Source organism: Emys orbicularis, chromosome 11 (assembly GCF_028017835.1).
Source record: "Emys orbicularis isolate rEmyOrb1 chromosome 11, rEmyOrb1.hap1, whole genome shotgun sequence".
In the NCBI taxonomy this organism is placed as follows: Eukaryota; Metazoa; Chordata; order Testudines; family Emydidae; genus Emys; species Emys orbicularis.
Window position 1 is genome coordinate 70,602,071 of NC_088693.1, and position 23,961 is coordinate 70,626,031.

The following is a 23,961-nucleotide window of genomic DNA, read 5'->3' on the forward strand; positions in this document are numbered from 1 at the left end:
AGCACAAGGCCACAACTCCTCCATTGTTTGTACATTGTTTGCTGGCTTCATTAGGTTGCAATTTCTTTAGGTCATTGTGTTTTCTCAAGGAGATTTCTTTGGATATTTACTCTGGGGGGGGCAGTTGGACATGGATCTTAAAGTTTTAGATTATATGAAACCTATTAATTGAGAGGAATGTTCTTGGGCTTAAGCCATCAAACTGGGAATCATGAGATCCATTGTCAATTCTTGACTCTGCAGAGTCATCCTGCGTGAGCTTGAGTCTATTAGTCAGGGCTCGATCCTGCTCCCATTGTAAACCTCCCAGTGACTTCAGTGAGAGCCGCTGAACTGACCCTCACATCCTTGCAACCCCATTGAAGTCTATGGGAGTTTTGCCATTAATTTAAATGGTAACCGGATCAGGTTCTGTCTGTTTGCTATACATAGCACAAGGATATTAATTCTTAGATCAAAAGGTGCTGTGAGTTTTTAATTCATTCATGTTTATAAAGTGCTTTGAGATACTCAGAAGACGCTATTCTGAGCACGGCTTCTGCAGCAGAGTATTATCACTTAATGTGAAACCCAATTGCACCTAATGGCTCTTTTGTGCTCAAAAGCATATGACAGTGGATAGCGCTGGAAATATGGATCATAGTCCTGAAAAAATCAGTCTCCCAGCTAAACCACTTACAACATGTATTTTTACACAGACCAGAAGAATACAAGTGATATAAATTCATTCAGCTAGGGAAAAAGAAGTTAAAGACCTTGGGGTGAGTGGTTTCTTTTATTATGGGGAAATTTTCCTCCCAGATTAAACTGGTCTCTTTCTCCGCCAACCTGCTGTCTGGAATTAAAACAGGAGTTTAATCACAGAGGTGCTGACACAAAGCTGCACTGTGAACATTTGACCTTAGCTATCACCTTGTGATTACATACATACATATGTATATATATAACTAGGCAGGCTTGCTGTTGCTATATCCAGAAGTCCATATGACCCTTACTGTATCAAGTAACCATTATCATCTGACCCCACTGGAGTTATAAATACAACAACAGAGCTCTAACTGGATTATAATTGGACAATGGTAACAGGACAATGGAAAACTATAAAAGACCATCTATCCACACGGCTAGGTCTTGTACTAAAATAAGTTGCAGTGCATTGCAATGGATGAGCTGCCAGGACCCGTTACAGAGAAGCTACAGATCCTTCGGAAAGTGGAATCAGAGCACCCATTAATGGCTCATGCTCCAGCGGAAAAGTACTATACAGCACTGGTCACGGGAGACCTGAGAAACCTCAAGGTCCTGACTGATAAATATTATGAAGACGTCAATCTGATTTTTGAGATCAGTAAAAATGAGCTGGAATGGCAAGTGAAAAGCCTGGCCTCTTTTGGATTGTCAGGTACTCTTGCTTTCAAGGACCAGTTTTAAAAGTAAACAGGCACTTACTAACACTGCTTGAGAGAAAGGTGCGGTGTGTTCATATTAAATGAATTACACTCTGTTTTTAAGTAGCCTGCTAATATGTTACCGAGGAGTCTGATTTCTTTTGAGATGATTATACCATATGCTCCGTGGATGCAGCCTTTGTGCTAAATGTTTGCAGTGCCTCGCAGTTAGCAAGTGCTCTAGACAGGGAAAACGAAGGGCCTGATTCTGCAAATTCTCACTAACAGATCTAGGGTACAAATGTTCAGTGATTTAGGACCATAAAGTGCCTAGCTTGTTTTTAATGGGTCAGTTTGGCATGTTTGAACATTGTATCCACAGTGCTTACTACCAAGCATAGTCCCATGGGGCCAGTTTGTGCCGCTCACGGGCAGCTTTGCATTCAGGGCAGGATGCTAAAGGGGTGCCGAACGACACTGCAGCAGGGGGCGCTTTGGGGATGTCCTGCCCTGGGGAGATGGAAGGTTTCCTGGAGCTCTGCAGTGACAGGGGGCGCGTGCAATGTGCTATATCCCTGCAGCATTTTACACCCAGGCTCTGCCTAGTCTTAGCCCCTCGTTAGCACTCTGACCCCCTAGGGAAGTAGAGAGGGAGCAGAGCCTGCAATACCCAGAGCACACAATGCCATTCTGCACAGGCTTCCTCCCTCCCACTGCGCACCTACATAATGCCTAGGCTGAACCTAGCCCATCATGGGCAATGGAACGATATACCCAGTGCCAGGGCTGGATAAAAACACTGAACAAAACACCTGAGTGTCAGAAAATGGGGCTTCACTGAAAACAAAATCTCCCGTGGGAAAGGAGAGGGCTTTTCACAGGATTTTCCATTAGAGAAAATTGAATTAAATGTTTTCCTTCAGGTCAGTGTTAATCCCTGTGACCGCCTAAGCTGCCGCGGGGCCTGATGGGAGTTGTACTTCTGGATTCCTTATGCTCCCATTCTCCCCTATGAGCCCAGCTCACTGGCTGGACTACATTTCCCATGATGCACCACTGCCTCTCCATGGCGTTTCAACCTTTCCAAATCAAAGTCTTTCTGAACTCCTTAGTGTGCCACAAGCGTCGTTATTTCAGGTTTTTGTCCCAGTTCAGGACACAAACAAAATATCCATTTCCCACAGGATGGAAATTCCATTTTCCAATCAGTTCTGCCCAACAGTCAGCACCGCACATGGGGAGATGGCTCCTCAGGCTGACTCCCAGGTCCCGCCGCAGCCAGGAATAGAACTCAGGTCTCCCAAGTGCCAGTCTGTCCACTAAGCCACACTGCAGAGGCATATAGCTGCTGAGGCGGGGCTTGAAAAAGCAGGGCAGGGCTCCTACCAGTGTAACTGAAACGGCCTCAATCGACAAAAAAGTCATTCAAGTCAGAATGGGGCTAAGTTGCTTTAACGAGGTTTATTTTTAATTGCTCTTATTACACTGTACATATTAAAATATGCAGAAACCGAAATATGCAGTGGCTCTGCTACTTCAGGCCCACTAAATGTCCAGCTAATGCAGGCTTTCCCCCTGGATGAACAGTAAGCTGCACACCCAGGGGCCAGGTAACCTCAACAGGTTACAAATCTGTATTAGATGCAGGTGGGTAATTAATGAGCTGTCTTTTAAAACTTCTCTGCATGGGCTCAGGGGAAGAGAGTTTGACTTTTAGGCTGAGCCAGAGGTGAAAGGAAGCCGGTACGGCGTACCGGCAAGAGCGAGTACGCCGTGCCGGACTGGACCGGCTTCCACAGCGCTGATTTAAAGGGCCCAGAGCTCCACAGCGGCCGGAGCCCCGGGCCCTTTAATTCGCCCCTGAGCCCCGGGGCTCCCAGCTGCCTCTGCAGCTGGTAGCTCTGGGGTGATTTAAAGGCCCTGGGGCTCCCAGCCACAGCCGGAGCCCCAGGGCCTTTAAATCTTGAAAGGCCCCGCCTCTTCTGGTTGAGGCCACGCCTCTTCCAATTGAGACCACACACCCGCTCAGGACTCCAGCGTAACGGTAACTCCTTTAAGTTACTTTCACCCCTGGACTGAGCCCTCGCCCCCTACGAACAAACACACGACTAGTATGAACGTGGGCCTCCCCCTAGAGTCGTAACTGCTCAGTTGTAGGTCACAGGCCCTGTACTTGCCCCTTTAGCTCAAGTGGCTTCTGAAGCAGACGAATCCGAATTCCCGCTCTGCTGTTGCCATGAAGTGCTAAGTGTCCTGGCTTGGGGAGTGGGGTCAGAAATATGATTTGAACGATCCCAGAGGCTCAAGGGGAGACATTTGTCTAGGCAGTTCTTTAAACGCTTCCTTGGATACTAGGGATGTGTCACTGTGTCTATACTGAAAGGAATCGGTAACATTTCATAGTGCTTATCCAGCACCTCCTTTGGTTCAAGGGATGGGAAAAGCTGGGACAAATGCAGTCCCAAAATAGGCAGTCAATGCAATCGCAAAATCTTCCCATCCTAAACTTTGGTCTGAAACAATAGGCTCCATCCTTCCTGCAATGGAAGGGTCTGGGGGAGGAGTTACACCATACATGCATGCATCATTGGCCGCTGGATTTTAATATCCTGAGGCTACAACTGAAGGGAAGAGGATAAAATAATTTGCAGGATTTCTACCTGTGCATAGGGAGGAAGGCTGGTTATGTGGCAATAGACCACTAGAGGAAACCACTAGCCTGGGACTTGGGCGACCCCGACTATGCCCCAGACTCCCTGTGAGATCTGGAACTTCATCACTCCACACTTCATCTCTCTGCCTCAGTTGCCCATGTCTAAAGAGGGGATAATACTTCCCTTGCCAATGCCTCACCAGCAAGCTGGGGAAATCTATTTATGCATGTTTTGATGGCACAACTTGGGTATTCTAGAGCTACTGGAGTACCTAGAAAGAGGGTGTACCTGCTCCCAAATATATGTAGCTCATGATCTATGGAAGGCAGGGTTTGACCTGCTGTGTGTGACGGCATATTGACTTTAGGGGATTGTGTGTACATAAAGCAAGCAGGGGGCAGTGGAACTGAATAGCCAGGACATCTCTGATGGCTAGCTTCACACAGGAGCTACGAGGCAGAGAAGCCAGCCACTTGACTGAAATACACGCATATAGTTCTTTGCAAATCCAAACTCTATCCGTGCAAGGGCAGTTGTCATGTCCAGGGTCACTGTAGTATCAAATTCCTGGTTGGCTCTGCTACTTCAGGCCCACTAAATGTCCAGCTAATGCAGGCTTTCCCCCTGGATGAACAGTAAGCTGCACACCCAGGGGCCAGGTAACCTCAACAGGTTACAAATCTGTATTAGATGCAGGTGGGTAATTAATGAGCTGTCTTTTAAAACTTCTCTGCATGGGCTCAGGGGAAGAAGTTAAGTCTCTGAATAAGGTACGCTTTGCGGCTCATTACAGGCACGATATCGATTCTTCCATCATTATAAGATGGTATTCCTGCCCTGTGAAATCCTGCCCATTGATGTGCATTCACTGGGGAATTTTCTTTTCCCCTATAGCCACCACTGCTCAGAGTGGCTAACAACCTTAAACAGGCCTTTTGAAAGCCCCAAAGTTTTCAGAGAGCAAAAAAATGTACAGTGCACTGCTCTGTTTTATTCAGCAAAAGGGCAACGGCTGCACACACCGAGAACTAGAAAGGGGGAAAGAAAGAAACCAGAATTGTGTTGAATGAGGAGCCAGTAATCCTTTTCGAGAGCAATGTGCATTAAAGAGCTGCAAACACACAGGCATTTTCTGCAGGTCAAAACTTTCTCAAATTCCTTTTCCTGTGCACTGTGCGCCAGGCAGGAGAAGGGAGGGGGCCCACAGGTGCCAAGTCTCTTGGTTTTGCTTTGTATTTTAATTGCTCCCGCTGTCAGGCCTGGTCTACACTACCTGGTTAGGTCGACATAAGCTGCCTTACGGCGCTGTGGAAATGTCTTCACTTAAATTTGGCTCCCATCAATGTAATTTGCCTATCTATGCTGATTTAAACAACAAGGAGTCTGGTGGCACCTTAAAAACTGACAGATTTATTTGGGCATAAGCTTTCGTGGGTAAAAAACCCACTTCTTCAGATATTTTTTACCCACGAAAGTTTATGCCCAAATAAATCTGTTAGTCTTTAAGGTGCCACCGGACTCCTTGTTGTTTTTGTGGATACAGACTAACACGGCTACCCCCTGATACTTGACACTATGCTGATTTAGTTACACCATCTCCCCGAGTGGCGTAGAGTCACGGTCAATGGACACAGGCCAACGCAGCATCATTGTAGACACTGTACTGCATACGTCGACTTTTTCTGCCTTTCAGGAGCCATCCCACAATGCCCCACACTGACAACACTCTTGATACAAGTGCTCCTGGTGAGGCTGCACACCACCGACACCAGGAGCTAAGTGTGCTCACACAAGCCATTTTATAACTGCCGGGGCTGTGTGCCGACGTAAGTTAGGTTGACATAACTTTGTAGTGTAGACAGGACCTTAGTCTGTGCAGCTGAAAAGTATAACATTTACTGTATGTCTTGTATAAAATAACAGGTCACTTCACCTTGAATGGGCCCTTAGCGTAGCAGAAGCAGTTAGCAGCACATATGCTGTTCAACCTGTGTTTAGCTGTGACACTGGGAGTACCTTTCCCAGACCTGAAGAAGAGCTCTGTGTGGCTCAAAAGCTTGTCTCTCTTACCAACAGAAGTTGGTCCATAAAAGATATCATCTCATCCACCTGGTCTATCTGGTGTAAAAGGGCAAAGTCTCTGACATCTGTGTCTGCCACTCACCCCAGTCATTTATTGGCTTCCCCCGGCGCTGTAATGATCAAAGCTGGGCAGCTGCTAATGAAGTTATCCTCAGCCCTGGGAGGAAGGGAAGCATGGCTACCACTTTGCAGATCAGAAACTGAGGCATTTAAAAATTAAGGGACTTGCCCAAGGTCCACAGGAAGCCGGTGGCAGAGCTTGGATCTCAGGAGTCCCTATCCTGTGCCCTAACCACAAGTCCAGCCTTCTCACATCTCTCTCTCTCTCTGCCCTACAGGCCTGTGGTCCCTCGAATACAAGAGGGAACTGACCACCCCACTGTGCATCACTGCCAGAAATGGACACACCGCCTGCGTGCGTCACCTGCTGTTCTGGCGGGCAGACCCCAACATGGCTCCAGGAGGCCAGAGTGCTCTGCACGAGGCCTGCGAGGGGGGCCACACAGACTGCACGGAGCTGCTGCTGGAGCACAGAGCCAACCCCAACCTCCTGAGCGAGGAAGGCTTGGCACCACTGCATCTGTGCACCAACCAGAACACGCTGGGGTAAGAAGAGGGCTGTGCCAGGCAGCATGTACCCACACACACACACCCTTCTCTCCCATTATTAACCACCACCGCCCTTGCAATTGTAATGTTCATTTAACCTTCCCTGTGCAGTTCTCTCCACCAGTCCATATATTCTTCTCTACATGGGCCTGATATAGAGCCCTTTGGAGTCTATAGAAAGACTCCTATGGAGCCTGTAGCATCTTGGCGATTGCTCAGCACAAACCTGCCCCAAGCAAAGTGACTTTCCCCTATAATACTCAGGGCCGCCCAGAGGGGGGAGCAAGTGGGGCAATTTGCCCCAGGCCCCATAGGGGCCCCGCAAGCCCTGGCCCGGCGGCGGTCCGGGTCTTCGGCGGCATTTCGGTGGCGGGGGGCCCTTTAGTGCTGCCGAAGACGCGGAGCGAGTGAAGGGCCCCCCGCCGCCGAAATGCCGCAGAAGACCCTGACCTCCGCCAGGTGAGTACAAGCGTCGCAGCTCCCCCGCTTTGCCCCAGGCCCCCTGAATCCTCTGGGCGGCCCTGATAATACTGAGTTCAAGGGGAATTAGAGTCAGAAGAACTTGCATCAATTTGACTGCTTCTTACACGCCAGATGTACATCCTGTGTGTAGTCAGCATCTCCTCTCCTGACTCTGTTAATGACTGGAATAGGTTTTTACTACTTGTTAGCCCTGCAGAGCCAATATAGCAACAGGGAGCTGGATTTTGGCTTGGCTAACCTCCAGGCATAGAATCTTTAAGTCCAATGCACAGGTGTGTACACGACAATAGCAGCTTAACTCCATCTATCATACCCCTCTGCTTTATCTAGGGGATGAGAGATTATGCAACACCAAGACCAGTTAGACTTTCAGGCTGACAGAACAAAAAGTTGATTTAGCTGGAGTACGTCTGAGCAAAACCGGGAAATGTTTCCATTTTCCCACAAAACAAGTTTGATTTTCATATCTTGGAATAAGGAAAATTGCAACGCTGTCTCCAGGAGAGATCTCGGTGTGAACGTGTGGCTCTCTCGCCTCTAACTTCCTGTATCAACTTTGCCTCACTAAGTCAGCCAGGCAGATGTGACACATGGGGCGGAGGGGGGGACATGCAGGATCATGTGCCCTCCCCCCCCCGATTTGCCTCTTGGTTTGTACTGAGCATGCTCACACGGACTGAGCATGCTCAGTGACACTGCTGAAGTCTGCTGCCCTCCCTCTGCCCCCCCGCCCCCACTATCGGCAGGCACCAGTCGCCTCTGCAGCCAGGCAGACTCCTTTTAAAAATATCAAGATGCAGCAGTACATATAAAACAGTTAGGGTGACCAGATGTCCCAATTTTATAGGGACAGTCCCGATTTTGGGGTCTTTTTCTTATATAGGCTCCTATTACCCCCACCCCACCCCCGTCCCGATTTTTCACACGTGCTGTCTGGTCACCCTAAAAAAAATGCTAATAACCACAACCTACATATGCCTTCTCCTGGAGAGAAGAATAAACATGGAACACCCAATGCCAAGTGGATGAAAGTGATACAGCTGTGTCGCTTCCACTGATTTGGTATTCGGTGGTTGTGCAAAACGGGTAACTTACATGCCAAGGGAGTGAGAGTTGAGTATAGCAGGAAGAGCAATGGACAACAAAAGATAAAGCCCCTCCTACTGCACCGTCTAGGTAATTTCTATTCTGATGGAAAAAGCTGAAGCAGTTCCCCCACTGGTGTCACATTGGCATTACATCATGTGACTGATCAAGATTTACCTGCATGCAGGGGTACCAATTCTGCATGCCCATTGAATACAAGTGATACTGTTACCCCTCTCTGACCTTTGACATAACTTTTCACTACTGTTTATATTCAAGCCGAATTTGGCCCTGTTGGCCGGGTTCTGACTTCAAGCCAAGTCCACGCTACTATCATGCCATTCAATTCAGTGGAATTACTCTTGATTTATTCTATACTAACTGAAAGCAGAATTAGGCACAACCCTTTTCAGGCAAACTTCCAAAACAGTCCAGTCTTTTTTCCAGCAAATAAGATCTTGTAGGTTTCCAGGCCAGTCTCATTGGGGCCCCTCTGCACTGGCTCCCTGCTCAGCCACTGCTGCTCCCCCATAAGCCTCACCCAGACCTGCACCCAGCTGTAACACCTGGCATTCACAGCCTTGATCCACACGCAGCTCTGCATACAGTTCCTGGGGACTCCTGTTCAGGTTCTTTGCCGCTCCTGGCTCGCCACGCAGGCCAGCTGCCACTTCACAACTAACCCCAGCCACTTTCAGGACCTTTGTCATTACCTAGCTAGCAGGAAGGATGTGCAGTGGGGAGGGAACTGATGGGAGTTGTAGTCCCCTGCTTAGCAGATCCAGCACACCTGCTTTACCAAACCTATTACTGCCATGTGACCAGGGGCAGCTCCAGGCACCAGCGCAGCAAGCGCGTGCCTGGGGCGGCAAGCCGCGGATGGGGGGGCCTGCCAGTCGCTGTGAGGGTGGCAGGCAGGTGGCTTTCAGCAACACTCCTGTGGGAGGTCCGCCGGTCCCACGGCTTCAGCGGCAATTCGGCAGCGGGGATGCCGATGGCACGGCACCAGCAGACCTCCCACAGGCATGCCACCGAATCCGCGTGACCAGCGGACCGCCCGCAGGCGTGCCGCCAAAAGCTGCCTGCCTGCTGTGCTTGGGGTGGCAAAAAACATAGAGCCGCCCCTGCATGTGACAATGACTAAATCAGTCTCTTTCTTCTAACACTGAACAAGGAACTTCAGCAAAAATGCTTGTTTCCTGTACTCCAATAAAGTGACTCTACTTCACTGTAGAACTTATGCCTACAAGCTTTGCCCATCTGTTGCTTCTAGCTTACTGCGACAAAGCAGGACCCGCAACTTCCCATCTTTCCCCCGCCTCTTTTCCCCATAATCTATAACAATAATTAACGTTTAACTAATTCTAGGTCGAGATCCAGTCACAAGTTAGGCTTGAGGAGGACTTTGTCCAGGTGACTCACAGCACTTAACAAATCCAAACAAGTGGAGACTCATGTTCGGTATGGTTAGGACTCTTCTCACCCTGGCCGTGAGGCACGTGGGTTCACAAACGAGCTGGGTTTGGAACCTGCTGCGGGTGCTGCCTGGTCCTTCTGTAGTGAGGACTCGGGCTGGTGGGAAAACAGGAATTCTAGTCATGAAAAGGTTTGAGGGCGTTGGCATTTTGTTTCATTTTTCACTTGGATAAAATCAAGACCTTTTGAATTTTTTCATGGCGCATCAGTGAGCCACCCCAGAATAGCCCTCTTGTCAGTGCCCTCACTGGAGATGTAGAAGACCCAAGTCCAAGTCACTGCTCTGGTGGTGTCAGAGCAGGACTTGAACCTGGGTATCACACATCCCAAATGAGTGCCACTAAGCTATTGTCAGGCAGTGCTTGCCATCTCTCATACACCAGAAATTCCACCATGGAGCCAAGAAATCTTCCTGATAAATTGGTATTTTCCAACAGAAAGACATGTCATCTAAGAATCCTGGCCAACTCTAGTGAGGACCTTAATTTGTCTCTGTCAGATGGACTCCCATGGGGCCCAGGAATGGAGCACAGCTACATCTGGTGACAATGGGTGGTGGCCAACATTTTGCCTTATCCAGTCTTATCAAGACTAAGTGTCTTTCTTTTAAATGTGGATACGTTTTGAGCTACATGCCAGCAGCTAAGGAAGACAGCCTGAAACTTCAGATCTGGCACCGCTCAGCCTTGCGCACTTTAAGCCAGGCCATTTAGGATGATAATTTACTTTTCCCCACTGGATCCAAATGTTACCATTGACCTATCATCAGCTGCCATGCCCTATCACTCAGCAGAGCTAATACAGGGACTTTTTGTACGCTCTTAGCTAGTCGTACTGCTCTCTCCAGTAGTCAGTTCATATGCATGAAATAACACAGTCTCCCAAAAGCATGGAATTCAGAGCTGGCAAACTGTGGTCCATTATCAGGGACTCTCTCTTTCCAGAATGCCACATGAGACAAGATGTTCTGACCTGGAGAGTTGAAGGTCTAGTTAGAACGTCTACAGATGTAAAAAAAATTGTCACTCCACATCGGTGCGTCCCTTTCACGCAGCTCTGGTGCTATTCTTTCCCAAAGGCATATGCAGTGTCTGGAACACTTACATGGAAGATATGAAGTTCTCTGAGATGTCTTCCTGGTCATTCTGCAAGACTTACGTGATTCTATCTTAAATTTTAGACTCTTCCCTGTGCTGGGCCACCACTCTGCCAGTTGGGTTCAATCCCAGCCTTCTCTAAAGCCCTGGTATCCTTCATGTATCCTGCAAGGACTGTTGGAGTAATATCACCATCCTTAATCAGACCTTCAGCTTCAGAGCATAGATTTCATAAGCTAGATGTGGGACCGTGGCAAGTAACTTGGCCAACAACATCTATTGCACACTGTTGAGGGGGTGTGCCAGCAGTAATGGCTATTTTAATCAGTTTTGTCTTTGGTGGTGGGTCTGGCAGAGGCCAGGTCTTTTCTAGTTACTAATGGCAAGTGCAGCTTGTGGTTGTGGGCAACTTGAAATGATCAAGACTGTACAAGTAGCATATTAAACTCTTGCACACCCCTACAGAGACAAACATTCTCTCTTTGGGGGACAAAAGTACCTAGAATAGGCTATAAGCTGCCAGCCGTATCTGTGCCACTAGAGTAGCAACTCACCAAGGGTGTAGCTGTTGGCATTTGCTGAAATGACTGTAGGCTTGGAAACACCATCAAATGCCAGTAATGGGGCTATGGTCAATAGAAGCCTGCTTAAGAGATTGTTTAAATCCTCTGGTGCCCCTTACTGTTGTATCTACACCACTCCCAATGTGTCTGTGAGGTAGGGATGTATTACCTCCATTTCACAGATGGGGAACAGAGCCACAGAGGTTACACAGGAAGGCTGTGGCAGAGCAGGGCCTTGAACCTGGGTCTCTGGCTAGCACCCTAACCACTGCACCATCCCTCCTCTGGTGTCTTGGCTCACACCTTAGGGCTTTAGAATCACATAAATAGCTTGGCCTTTTGAGGATAAGTTAGGTATACATTTGCCTTCACTCTTTCTATCTAGAAACAGCATCAGCTCTAATACAGTCCGATAGCTTGGCTCTAGGAATCCTCTGGCTCTTCCTTCAGCCTCTATCAAGCACATGCCCGAAAACATGCCATTGGGTTTGCTTCAGCGTACACTCCTCATCACTTTAGCCAAGCAGCCACACAACTCCCTTAAGAACCTACTTCAATCTTAAATTCTTCCTCAGACTTCCCACAGACAAAAACTTCATCAATATGAACTTCCTCCCTCCAGACTCCATTGAATCACATTCACTTTCCCTTGTAAGATAGCTGGCTGTGTCGCCAAACAGACGGTGACCTCAGCCGTTTCTTACATTTCCTGAGCATGCTCCCGGTGGCTGAGCAAATCTCATCTGTCCTGCGTCAGTCCTTACCACACCTACCATGTTACTGCCCAGCGCTCTTCAGAAGCCATGTCTATGGCACTTCTCTTCCTTTACTACTTGTACCTTGCTTCTGTGGAACACCCTGCCCCCCCCCCCCCCAGCTGAACTGCAAAATCAGTACCCTTTTCTTCCATAATGCCTGCAACCAAAAGTTATCCATTAATAAGATAGGTGATAGGGCACTTGGATATAGCTGGGGCATTTAAATATGTTAAATGTGCATACTATGATTGCATCTCTCTTTCCACCCCATTTATATCGCTTCTTGTCTTAGGCCCCAATCCTGCAAATACTTACACAGGTGTTTGATTTCAATGGGACAACTCATGGCAATAAAGTAAAGCATATGCATAAGTGTCGACAGGGTTAGGGCCTTACAATCCATGCTCTTGTTGTCTGTGGCCAGTAGCCAGAACTAGGGTGCTAGCAGGATTCAAATAGAGCAGGTCAACATTTTTCAAACTTGGATTTTTTTGACCACGTTTCATTGATTGTGAATTTCAAACAGGGAAATAAAGCCCACCAAAAAAAAGTACAAAAACGAATCTTTTTGACCCACTATCCGGTTATTTTTATTTCTGAAAATATTTTTGAAGTTTAAACACAGTACAAGTTTTTTATTATTATTAATTGTGAAAAAAATTTACTGGCATGAGAAAATAATTAAGTTGTAATAATCTGAAAAGAAATTCCAGGTATGAAATTTTTACCAGCAGTCATTCCACAGAGAAGTGAAATTTCAGGAGGGATGGTCTGACCACACTTTATGCAAACGTGACTTCACTGATCATTTACAGAGGGTCAGCACAAATCAGAGACACCCCCCCACACACAGCCCTCCCTCTGACACATGGCAGCTGGTGAAGACAAGCAAATGTATTGGTCACAGCATTGCCATGCTATGCGGACATTGTGCATACTCACACAAAACCACATTTGTTGGGAGTAAACATGCTCACTGTTTCAACACTGTTGCTCACCACAAGCCCAGCCCTAAGCTAAATTCACCCACTGTCTTCCCTACCTACGGGTCCTGTAGAGGGGAATGAGTGAGGGAAGGCGCTGTGGCTGTTTTCCACAGCCACAGCCTGTAAAGGGCTCCCCACTCACTGCTACTGTGCCTCCTTGTGGCTGGGTCTGGGGATTTAGCTTTCGCCCCCTCTGGCGCCCCCTTCTGACGCTTACTTACACTGTGGCCCCCTCTCTCTCCTTGACTCGGTCCACTTCATTGTGGCTCAGCTTTCAGGGCAGGTCACTATATAGTTCTCCCTTCTGGGATAACAAAGTCCCACTGGACAAGCCGTCCAGACAGTGTCTCAGACAGTCTCCTCTTCCAACTCGAGGTCCTGTGCTACTGGGAACCTGGGCCAATTGTTACCCCAGTCCAGGGCCAGTGCAAGGAAGTTTCACGCCCTAGGCGAAACTTCCACCTTGCGCCCCCCCCCCCAGCCCTGCGGCATCTCCCCGTCCCTCCTCCACCCTGAGGCACCCCCCCTGCAGCAGCTCCCCCCCCCCGCCCTGAGGCGTCCCCCTCGTGGCAGCTCCCCACCCCCCGGCCGGGGGATCCATGCAGCAGCTCTGACCTAGAGGAACCCCTGGGCTGCCGGCGGCGCGCTGACCCAGGGGAACCCCTGGGCTGCCTGCCGGCGGCTCAGACTCCCTCTCCCTCCCAGCGCAGCGGCCGCTGTAAAAAAAAAATTGGGGGTGCCGCTTTTTGGCGCCCCCAAATCTTGGCGCCCTAGGCAACCGCCTAGTTGGCCTAAATGGTAGCACCGGCCCTGCCCCAGTCCCAGCCCAGGGACCCTCTCACTGGCAATCCAGGTCTGCTCAGATTCCAAGCTGGCTGCTGTTTCCCTGGACTCCTCCCTACCTCACCTCTCTGTCTCCTTACCTATCTCTGGCTTTACCCCAGGAGCTTCCTCCACTCCCCACGGCTACTTCACCTCCCTAGATCTCTTGTCAGACTCTCTAGTCCAGGGCAGGACCCCAGGGCTTGATTTCCTCCTCTCCCTGACCAACTCTCTTCCCTCTAGGGCAGAGGTTTTCAAACTGTGGGGCACACACCCCTCAGGGGGCATGGAGGAACATTTGGGGGAGCAAGTGGCAATGCCAGGCAGCTCATCCAGCCCCACATGGCAGGGTCTGGGGCAGCCTCTATGGGGGTGGGGAGGGAGCACCACCTCCCCCCCCCGACTTACCTCAGTGAGCCACCCAGCCTGTGGGTCAGCGTCAACATCCGCCGTGGCCACACTCATTTCTGCCCCACGCTGGCTCTGCCCCCAGAGACTGTCTCACATGCCTTCCCGAGAGGGGTGAGGGGCCGGTATTGGCCCTGCCCGAGTGCTGCTGCCTGGCTGGAAGGTAGAAGCAGCCCACTGCTGAGGAAGCGTTGGCCATGCCATTGGTAAGCAGCTGTGTATTTGAAACTTACAGGTGCAGGTAACTTAATTAAAGCTACGCGAAGGTCTCTGCTAGGTTTATGAGCAGCTCTATTGAGCATACTTTTGCACGGGTCTATTTTTGTCTCGGGGATGCAACCAAAAATTGTAACTTGGGGGGTGGGGCTCAGCTCAAAAAGTTTAAAAACTGCTGCTCTGCAGAGTGACTGCAGACCTCCACCCTGCTCTCACTTCCTGGCTTTCTAATCCCATCCCAGCTCCTGCCCAGCTGGGCTGCATCTGCCATTAGGCCCTGGTTTGCCTCTAGGTGCACCAGTCTTAGGTTAATGGGCCCCTCCAGGCCCACATTAACCCCCTCAGAGTTTGTGTGGGGCAGACACTAGGGTTACCATATCTGAACTTTCAAAAAAGAGGACACTCCATTGGGGGGGTAGCCCCGCCCCTTAGCCACTCCCTCCCACTTCCCGCCCCCTGACAGCCCCCCCAGAAACCCCGACCCATCTAACCCCCCTGCTCCCTGTCCCTGACTGTCCCAACCCCTCTCCACACCCCTGCCCCCCTGACAGCCTCCCCCCGAACTCCCGACCCATCCAACCCCCCCCCGCTCCCTGTCCCCTGACTGCCCCTCTTCTCCAACTCCCCGGCCCCCTTACCATGCCACTCGGCTTAGAGCAGGTGTCTGGCTCCGCGCCCCAAGAAGTGCCCCGCCCCGCCCGAGCGCTGCCGAGCGGCGTGCTGAGGCTGTGGAGGAGGGGGGAAGCGGGGGAGGGGCTCTGGCCGCCGCTGCCAGCCCCACCGCCGCGTTCCCTCACAGGCGCACAGCCCCACCCCCCAGCGCTGCCGGGTGGCGTGCTAAGGATGCAAGGGATGGGGGGAGCCGGGAAGGGGCTTTGGCTGCCGAGGCCCCAATGCGAGCGGTGCTCGGCTGCCCTGTCAGCCGCTTTTCGGTCGATAAATAGCCGACCGGGGGGAAATCCCGGACATTTTTAGATTTTTAGAAATCCCCCCCGGACGGCTATTTAAAGAGCAAAAAGCCGGACATGTCCGGGGAAACCCGGACGTATGGTAGCCCTAGCAGACACCCATCACACAGCCTCCACTCCACGGACTTTCTGCCATGTGCCCAGAGCCCCCAAAGGCAGAAAGTCCACAGAGTGAAGGCTGTGACTGTGGAAAGCAGCCACAATACCCGCCCTCCTCCACTCCCCCTCTGCAGGGGGTCGACAGAGCAATGGGGCAGGTGATGACCGGGGAGAGAGTGTAGCCAAGATACCATGGAACATGATGATGATTCAGTGCATCTGCAGGGTAGTCGCTGCAAGCAGAGCACGTAGGGGTCCCGGCAGGTTTTAAAGCAGCCCTCTGCTGGAATATCTCCTCCAGGGGTGTGGTGGTGGAAACACTGCATGCCCTCTTCTGGGAGTGAATTCCCTTAGCTTCTGTGAGGCCCTGTGAGTAGAAGGAGATACCCACTTCGTCAGGGTTGTGGGCCCTTCTGTCTTGCAACAAATACTGTACTGATTCTTGTCTGACATGGCAGTAAAGTAATGTCTGGAACCTCAGGACGAATACGTGTGCCATGCGTTAGAGCAGGATAGATTAAGACGCTGGTATAAATGTTTAAAGAAACATTCATCCTGGCTGTGATTTACGTCAAGTTTCAGCCCAGTATGACTTGAAGTGTCTGAATCATTAAAACTTGGAAAGCTTTTTATTTAAAAAGCTAGGCTACCTTGATATCTTGGTAACAATGCTTACAAGTGTAGTGAACTTCATTGCCTGCCAGTTTCAATGAAGTGCCACCCTGGTTTCAAACCAGTCCCCTTTAGACAGGTAGAGACGCTAAACAAAACTAGGTTGAGAGTCTGGGGTAACGCTACAGAACACAAATATGATGGGCCAGATGTTGGACAGGTCTGTGAGTAAGGCTCCTGAGAAAAGAAGGTATACGCTCCGGGGAGGCAGATTTCAAACATAAATCTCTCAAGCATTTCCTATAAATGTGAATCTTGGTAAAGCACCAAAAGATACTAACGATTCAACCAAAATATATGGGTGGATCAAAGAACAACTTGATGATGCAGGGAAGCTCTTGCGTGACACAAACAAAGCAAAAATGACTTTCCAAGAGGGTAGCTGGATGAATATTGTGTTGTGACACTGAGCCACAATTACTAATAAAGGACCTGATTTTTACCCCATTCATCTCTATCGGAGCAGGATTAATCCCAAAATTTCCCTTTTAATATTTTCTCTCTTGAAAGAGAAAGCTTGGTCCACAAGCCTATGACCTAAAATAAGTGTTAACCACAGCCTTGCAATCATAACTATTTATTTGCCCAGACGCCAAATTCACTCTCCCATGCCATAAAAATGATGGGAAGGAGGGTGACAGTTTTACTTGCTGGCATAAAAGATAAAAGTCTCGCGCACAGGGTTTTTTGCCTGGCTCTTTTAGTCACTCTCCAACCTTAGCTGATTTACATGTTTTTACAGGAATGGGGAGGCAGGGGTGACATGGCATTTGAGCTGCCAACCTGTAATCAGAAAGAGGCAATGTGGAAACAGCTGAGTTAGAAGCCCTTGAATATTGGGGCTTTATAATGGAAATGTTGGCAGACCCTTAACTACAGCAGCGCTACCGGGCGCCTCTACAATAACTAAGCCAACTACCTTGCAGGATCAAAAATTAATAGACATTTCAGACAGGTTTTGAGGTTTCGACCACTGCTTTTCAATTGCAAAGACTTTTGCTAAAGTTAGACCCTGAGGAGGTCAAGCTTTTGGTAACATAAACATTTTGTCTGATTAAGAGAGACTACTTGTCCCTGATTTTGAGTAGTAGATTTTAGGTCATCCTTAATTTTTTACTGACAGTAAAGAGCAGGTCATTGACCTACATACAGAGCTATTTTATTTTTCTCCCTCTTGATAACAATGGCCAGGACACCTATGTGTCGGGTTCTTCTGTATTCCCATATAGTCGGCAATTCACCATGGGGGCAGGACTTAAAACCTTTGAGCCTCTGAGTGACTAGGATAAAAAAAAATTACCTGGGCTTCCTTCCAGCCATTTGAGCTTCAGAATCCATGAGAATTCAACAAAAAAAAAGCATATCAGAGCTTTAATCTAGGAGCTTTTTGAAGAGATTTAAAAAAAAAGTTCCAGTAAAGTTCACTCTTACCTTCTTCGCTTTAGGAGCCATGCATGCCAACTTCGCCCTATTTAGTAGAGAGTTCCTCTCCTTGACCTCCTTTTTACAGCAGAGATAATTAACATGGTGGGGTAAGACGAGTCTCTAAATTCACTGCACTCGGTCGTTTTTTCACTTTTGTTAAAGGTGGGATGATTAAAAAGAGGAGCATTGAGTTGATTTTTCCTTTAAAGAGACTAAAATTGAGGGGGAGAAAAGGTTCTTTGCTTCTAAACTTTGTCAGTGGCGCCAGGAGAAAATAAAAACAGGAGCCTAGAAAGAGTCAGGTGCGCTGGTGCTGAACTACTGGGATCTGTGGGAAATTTCTGTCTGCTTCAGACTGAGATGGAGACACAATTGTATGAAATGAAAATATCCATTGTTTTCAGTGAGGAACGTGAGCGTTAGCAATGGGCTGGCGTGCTCCAGGTCAACCTGCGCATGCGGCGAGGCCCCTCCATTCACACATCTCCTGCTTTCCACATGGATGGGAGAAGAGAGATTCTGCTGTGGCAATGCATCACTCCACCCCATTGCTTCATACAGATGGGCTTCTGGAGCAGCTCCGTGGACTGGAGGCCAGCAATGGGAGAGGGTGGAGCAGGTACTCCCAGGCCCCTGTCCCAGCTCTCCTCCGAGGCTTCTGTGTGGTACTAATATTCTGGGACCCCAACCCATGGCGGTAGGGAGCCTTGCCAATCGCAGCTGATGGTTGGTGCCATCACAACCAGCTGCAGCTCCTCTGTCATGGTGGCTTTTGGAGATCCCCATGGTTGGAAAGGGTGCAGCCTTCCAGAACCCACAGCACCCCTACACTCTCTTCCCAGCAGTAGGGATAATACCAGGGAAATCCAGAAAAGGGGAGGGGGGAGGTGCCAATGGCAGAGCCCATGGGGAACCAGCATGGAGAGTGGAGTAGTAGTCATCGAACAGCGATCCCTGTTACAGGGTGCCACCTTTTCGTAACCCTAACCAGGTCCTGGGGCGAGGAAATAACACGCAGCCTCTTACTGTCATCCTGTGTGTCTCCTGCTCTTGTTATATGGTGTCAGAAGTAAACTGAATCTTTGCAAAAAGACAGCAAGTTAAGCCACCTGAATTCCTCAGTCTGAAAAGGAACCTGGCAGCAACCTGAGAGCGACGGTTTTTTATGCTTCCAAGTTTTCCATGAAATAATGTTTGCAAGAAATCAAAAGGGTAGAGGGTGCTGCTGCTGCTAAAGATCCATGTGTGAAATTTTCAGCCTAGGAAGATGGAGGTATCACAGATGACCTGTATGCTATGCTATAGAAAACAGAATGTAAAAGATCCACTGAAACCACGTGTGATTTCAAATGGCCTTTGGGCTAAGTGAAGGGCTGGTGAAGGGCTACCTGAATTAAAGGGGAAGGATAATTCCTTGGTAGCAAACTACAACTCAGTCATTTTTAAGACTCAGCTGTTGCCCAGACCTATCAAGTGGCAGTGCTATAACAGAACATGTATCACTTCTTGCTCATGGAAATCTGGTGAACTAATAGAGAATGGCCCACAACCAGTTAGTGGCTCATTGTAGCCTTTCTTTTTGAAATATCAATTCAAGCACACCACATCATACTCTTCTGCTAATGTATTTGACTGTGCATAGTAAGAGTCATTACAAATAGCAAAAACAATGATTTAAATATCCCTGGCAAATTCAGGGGACCCATATTTAGCATTGCTGGAATATTGCAATACACTCCACAACATCTTAAGATCCATCGGTTCATAGACTGGCACTAAGGTTTTTTATTCTTCTGCCTAACAAGGCCCTTGAGCTAGAAATAATTAATCTTAAAGCAGTTTCCAAAGAGCTCTGCAACAGGAAACTAGAAGAGAAGAAATATTACAACAAGAATGCCAAATACTTAATCCCCACCCCTGGCTGGAGGAAAAAGAATTTTAGACTCCAACAAACTTTGTGCACCAAGGTCCTACGTCAGAACAATTCCTGAGATCAGTCCCAGAGGAGGAACAGGAAACATCTCAACAAAACCAAGGAGGATACTGCCTCTGCTTCTGGAGAGCACCCAGAAAGCCACTGTCCATGCTTCTCTGCTGAGAGCTGTAGTACGCAGCAAATAGACATTCCAGGTGATGCAGTCAACTCAATGGCTAAAACAAGCCTCTGCAGAAGAAGCAGGATCAGCAAACCACTGAATTTCAGAGTTGTTATTGACAGATGTCCACCAATAAGAGGCAGATAAGCCTCTCCTCTGTCAGGGAGCTCAGAGCATTTACCCTGAACTTCCAGCCTAGATGTGTCCATATGTGTTACATGAATTAGCTGGACTGGCTTGTAGTTACTTTTGGTTGATTTAATTTACATACGTTTTCTTTAAAGGCAAGATGTAACAGTAACCACTGGAAAAATAGGATGCTGAGTTCTGATATGTGAAAGGAATGTTATCTAATATGGATCAGGGTAACAACAACAGGACCAGGAGCAGGAGGAAAAAATTTACTCTTACCAATACAGCCGGTCAAAAAATCAATTTTTTCCCCTGAAAAAAAATTGTCAACAAAAATTTGCCATTCAAAATTTTGATTTTCTGTGGCAAATTTTTGGAAATGGTTTGAATTTTTTATTTTAGATATTAAAATAATCAGGTTTTTTTATTTATTTATTTATTTTCTCTTTTTCAGCACAGAACGAATTATGTCATGGAGTTTTTCCACTTTTTCCTTGATTTTTTTCCATCCTTTTCCCTCTCTAACTTTTCCAACGTTGGAGAAGCTGTAAAAAGTTAGTTTGGCAAAAGGGGGGAAGAGAGGAAGAGTGTGTTGAGGGAAGAAAACTTGGACATTTTTCATGTTATTGCACCTCGTCAAAAAGAGGAGATGAAAATTCTACATTTCAAATATATTTTGATTTTTAAAAACCTAAAGAAAAATTTCAGATAGAAACAAAATGAAAATTCTCCTTGCCTCCAATTAGCAAGACAAGGAGGGTGAAGTAATGTATTTTATTGTTGGTGAGAGAGACAAGCTTTTGAGCTGACACATAGCTCTTCATCAAGCTCTCTCACCAACAGAAGTGGGTCCAGTAAAAGATATTACTCACCCTCCTTCTCCCTCTAATATCCTGGGACCAGCCTGGTTACAACAGCTCTGCATACATTGCATCAAAGGACATTTTCCCACAAAAATCTTCCTTTCGATTTAAACCCCATTTTCACAGTGGAAGATATTTTCAGTCAAAAAATGTTGACCAGCTCTACTTCCCCGTAATCGTATGTGTCGCTCACCTTTATTACCAAAATAGTTATTAAAGGAGTGACTGGAGAGGTAGGAGGAAAACCAGGAGAGGAAGGAGTCAGGAAAGCTAAAAGAGCACATGAATTCAAGGAGTGTGTGATCAATAGTGTCAAAAGCAGAAGCGAGGTCATAGAGTCGTAGTGTGTAAGGCCAGAAGGGACCATCAGACAATCTACTCTGACCTCCTGTATATGTCAGGCCACCAACATCCACCGGCCCCCGTAATCTAGAGGTCAAGGAGGAGAAGATGGCATACAGGCCCTGTCGCCTAGCTACGAATATATTTAATTACATTGATAACATGGACCGATCACCACACATTTGCAATAAAAGCAATATTATAGGTCAGCTACACTAATGCTAATGTACGCAAACCTAACAACGTCTCCTACAAAGGAACTCTCCCATACGTACTCTAACACCCTTCTGGCAACCCCCTCAGAAGCCTGACTATACAGTGTGGCCAGAAAGAAGGCTGGTCAGAGTTGGGTTTTGTCACACCAAAAAGTGGGGACAGAATTCAGGAGTCAAGGACCTTCTTCTCAAATGCCCTGTCTCCAGCCACCAGAGAAACAAACCAAGGAACTATCAGCTTGAACAGGGCCGGCTCTGGCTTTTTTGCCGCCCTAGGCAAAAAAGCCACCCGCCGTCCCCTCCCCGCCGTCCCCCAGCGCGACAGGGGAGGGCGCCTAGCCCGGCCGCAGGCCCGCAATCCCCGACCGGCCGGAGCACCGGGGGGAGGACGGTGAGCCCCGGCCGGGGCTCTGCGCTCTCCCACCGGCAGCCAGAGCACCGGGAGGAGGGCGGAGAGCCCGGCCGGGGCTCTCCGCTCTCCCCGGCGGGCAAAGCGCCAGGGGGAGGGCGGTGAGCCCGGCCGGGGCTCTCCGCTCTCCCCGGCGGCCAGAGCGCCGGGAGCAGGGCGGCGAGCCCGGCCGGGGCTCTCCGCTCTCCCTGACCGGCCAGAGCACCGGGGGGAGGGCGGCGAGCCCGCCGCGGCCCCGCTCTCCCCGACCGGCCGGAGCGCCGGGGGGGAGGGCGGCGAGCCCGGCCGGGGCCCCGCTCTCCCCAACCGGCCGGAGCGCCGGGGGGAGGGCGGTGAGCCCGGCCGGGGCTCTCCGCTCTCCCCGGCGGCCAGAGCGCCGGGAGCAGGGCGGCGAGCCCGGCCGGGGCTCTCCGCTCTCCCCGGCGGCCAGAGCGCCGGGAGCAGGGCGGCGAGCCCGGCCGGGGCTCTCCGCTCTCCCTGACCGGCCAGAGCACCGGGGGGAGGGCGGCGAGCCCGCCGCGGCCCCGCTCTCCCCGACCGGCCGGAGCGCCGGGGGGAGGGCGGCGAGCCCGGCCAGGGCCCGCTCTCCCCGACCGGCCGGAGCGCCGGGGGAGGGCGGTGAGCCCGGTCGCGGCCCCGCTCTCGGGCCGGAGCACCCCGCCGCGCCGCACCCCTCCAGGCGCCGCCCCAAGCACATGCTTGGTGGGCTGGTGCCTGGAGCCGGCCCTGAGCTTGAAGGTCTCAACTGTAAGAGGAAGACACAAAGAGAGAGGCAGCCACTGAGATAAACAGGACCTCTGCTGTACTAGTGCATTCTATTCACATCTGTTTGCAGAGATACTTTTAACTTAATAAAGTTGGTTACTTAAGATAAAACAGAAGCAGAACAGAAGCGCCTTGATGTGCAGGAAGCACCCTGTAGGGTCTCTAGGGAGCTTCATAACCAAGGAAGGGAGCTAGCCTCATTGCTGTTTTTCTGTCTCCTCCTCAGAAGTAATTACATGGGCAGCAGAGCGCTCTCAGAGATGGACATAAAGTTAAACCCCCCTTAAAGCTAATGTTGCACTTCGAATATGTCTACATTGCATTGTAAACCCAAATCTGTCAGACCCAAGCTTGTGGGTTCAGTTTTCCAAGACCACACTTGAGAATCCACACTGCATTGTAAACCTGGGCTTACAGTTTCTGGACCCAACTCTGGTCTCACAACTGTGCTAATGCATCCATGCTGCACTACGCAGACCTTTTAACTTGGGTCTGTGGCTTGGCTTGCATTCACACAGCAGAATGATAGGGCTTAGACCCAAGTCTCAGCAGGACTTGGGCTCTGACCCACCCCCTCTTAGCAGGGCCTGTGTCCTGAGTGCTTGCTGACCCACGTCAGACTGATTCATGTGTAGACAGAAGGAGGGCTCGGGCTCAAACGTGAGTCAGAGCCTGGGCTTTGTGTGCAGTGTAGACACGCCCAAAGTGTCTCCCCAGCTAGTGGAGAAGGAAGCTAAGAATCCTGGCAAACTGCCTAGAAGGACGTGAAAGGCAGTGTCTGTATGGTCATGAACTTTGGGAGGAAAGAGTTTAAGAAAATAAATAAAAAAATAAGAGGCCATAAACATTGTTGAATTTTCTCAGGCATCACCCAGCCTCTCAGAACCAGCCATCTGACTTTGTGAGATGATGAAGAATTGTTATTTTAGAGGCTAGTTTATACTACACTTATTTATGTACTGAATGTGCTTATTGTCCCCCTTATAAGTTCAATGGAAGAACTAAGCTCATCACCGACAATTCAGGAAAGCATTTAAGCAACGCAGAAACGTCCCCATCTTAACCAACCATGGGGACTGAATGTGGAACCGCCAAAGCGGAAAGCACAAGTTAAAGAGCCTCAAGCTGAGAGCTTCAGCAGACCCATATCCTCTGTGGATCAGGCATAGCGGCAGGTACATAGTACACTAAGCAGTGGGTTACATGCTTCCCCTGGAGAGAAGACACTCATTCTCAGGCCCACAGCAGTTCAAGTCCCCATGAGCCCCTGCTATGTGATAGCCACCATCTTGACTAACAGTGGAGATGGACCAGGGACCTCCAGAGCTAAATATGTGAGTCTCTAGA

The 23,961-nt window shown here is 49.3% G+C and overlaps 1 protein-coding gene across 1 annotated transcript in view; it reads left to right on the forward strand.

Moving 5' to 3' along the window:
- Positions 1 to 1,161: 1,161 nt before the first annotated feature.
- The window catches only part of ASB18 (ankyrin repeat and SOCS box containing 18), a 36,511-nt gene continuing 13,711 nt past the window's right edge, over positions 1,162 to 23,961 (forward strand). The window contains exons 1-2 of the mRNA XM_065413832.1: positions 1,162 to 1,402; positions 6,463 to 6,730. Coding sequence (XP_065269904.1) covers positions 1,162 to 1,402; positions 6,463 to 6,730 — 509 coding nt within the window. The remainder of the gene's footprint in view (positions 1,403 to 6,462; positions 6,731 to 23,961) is intronic.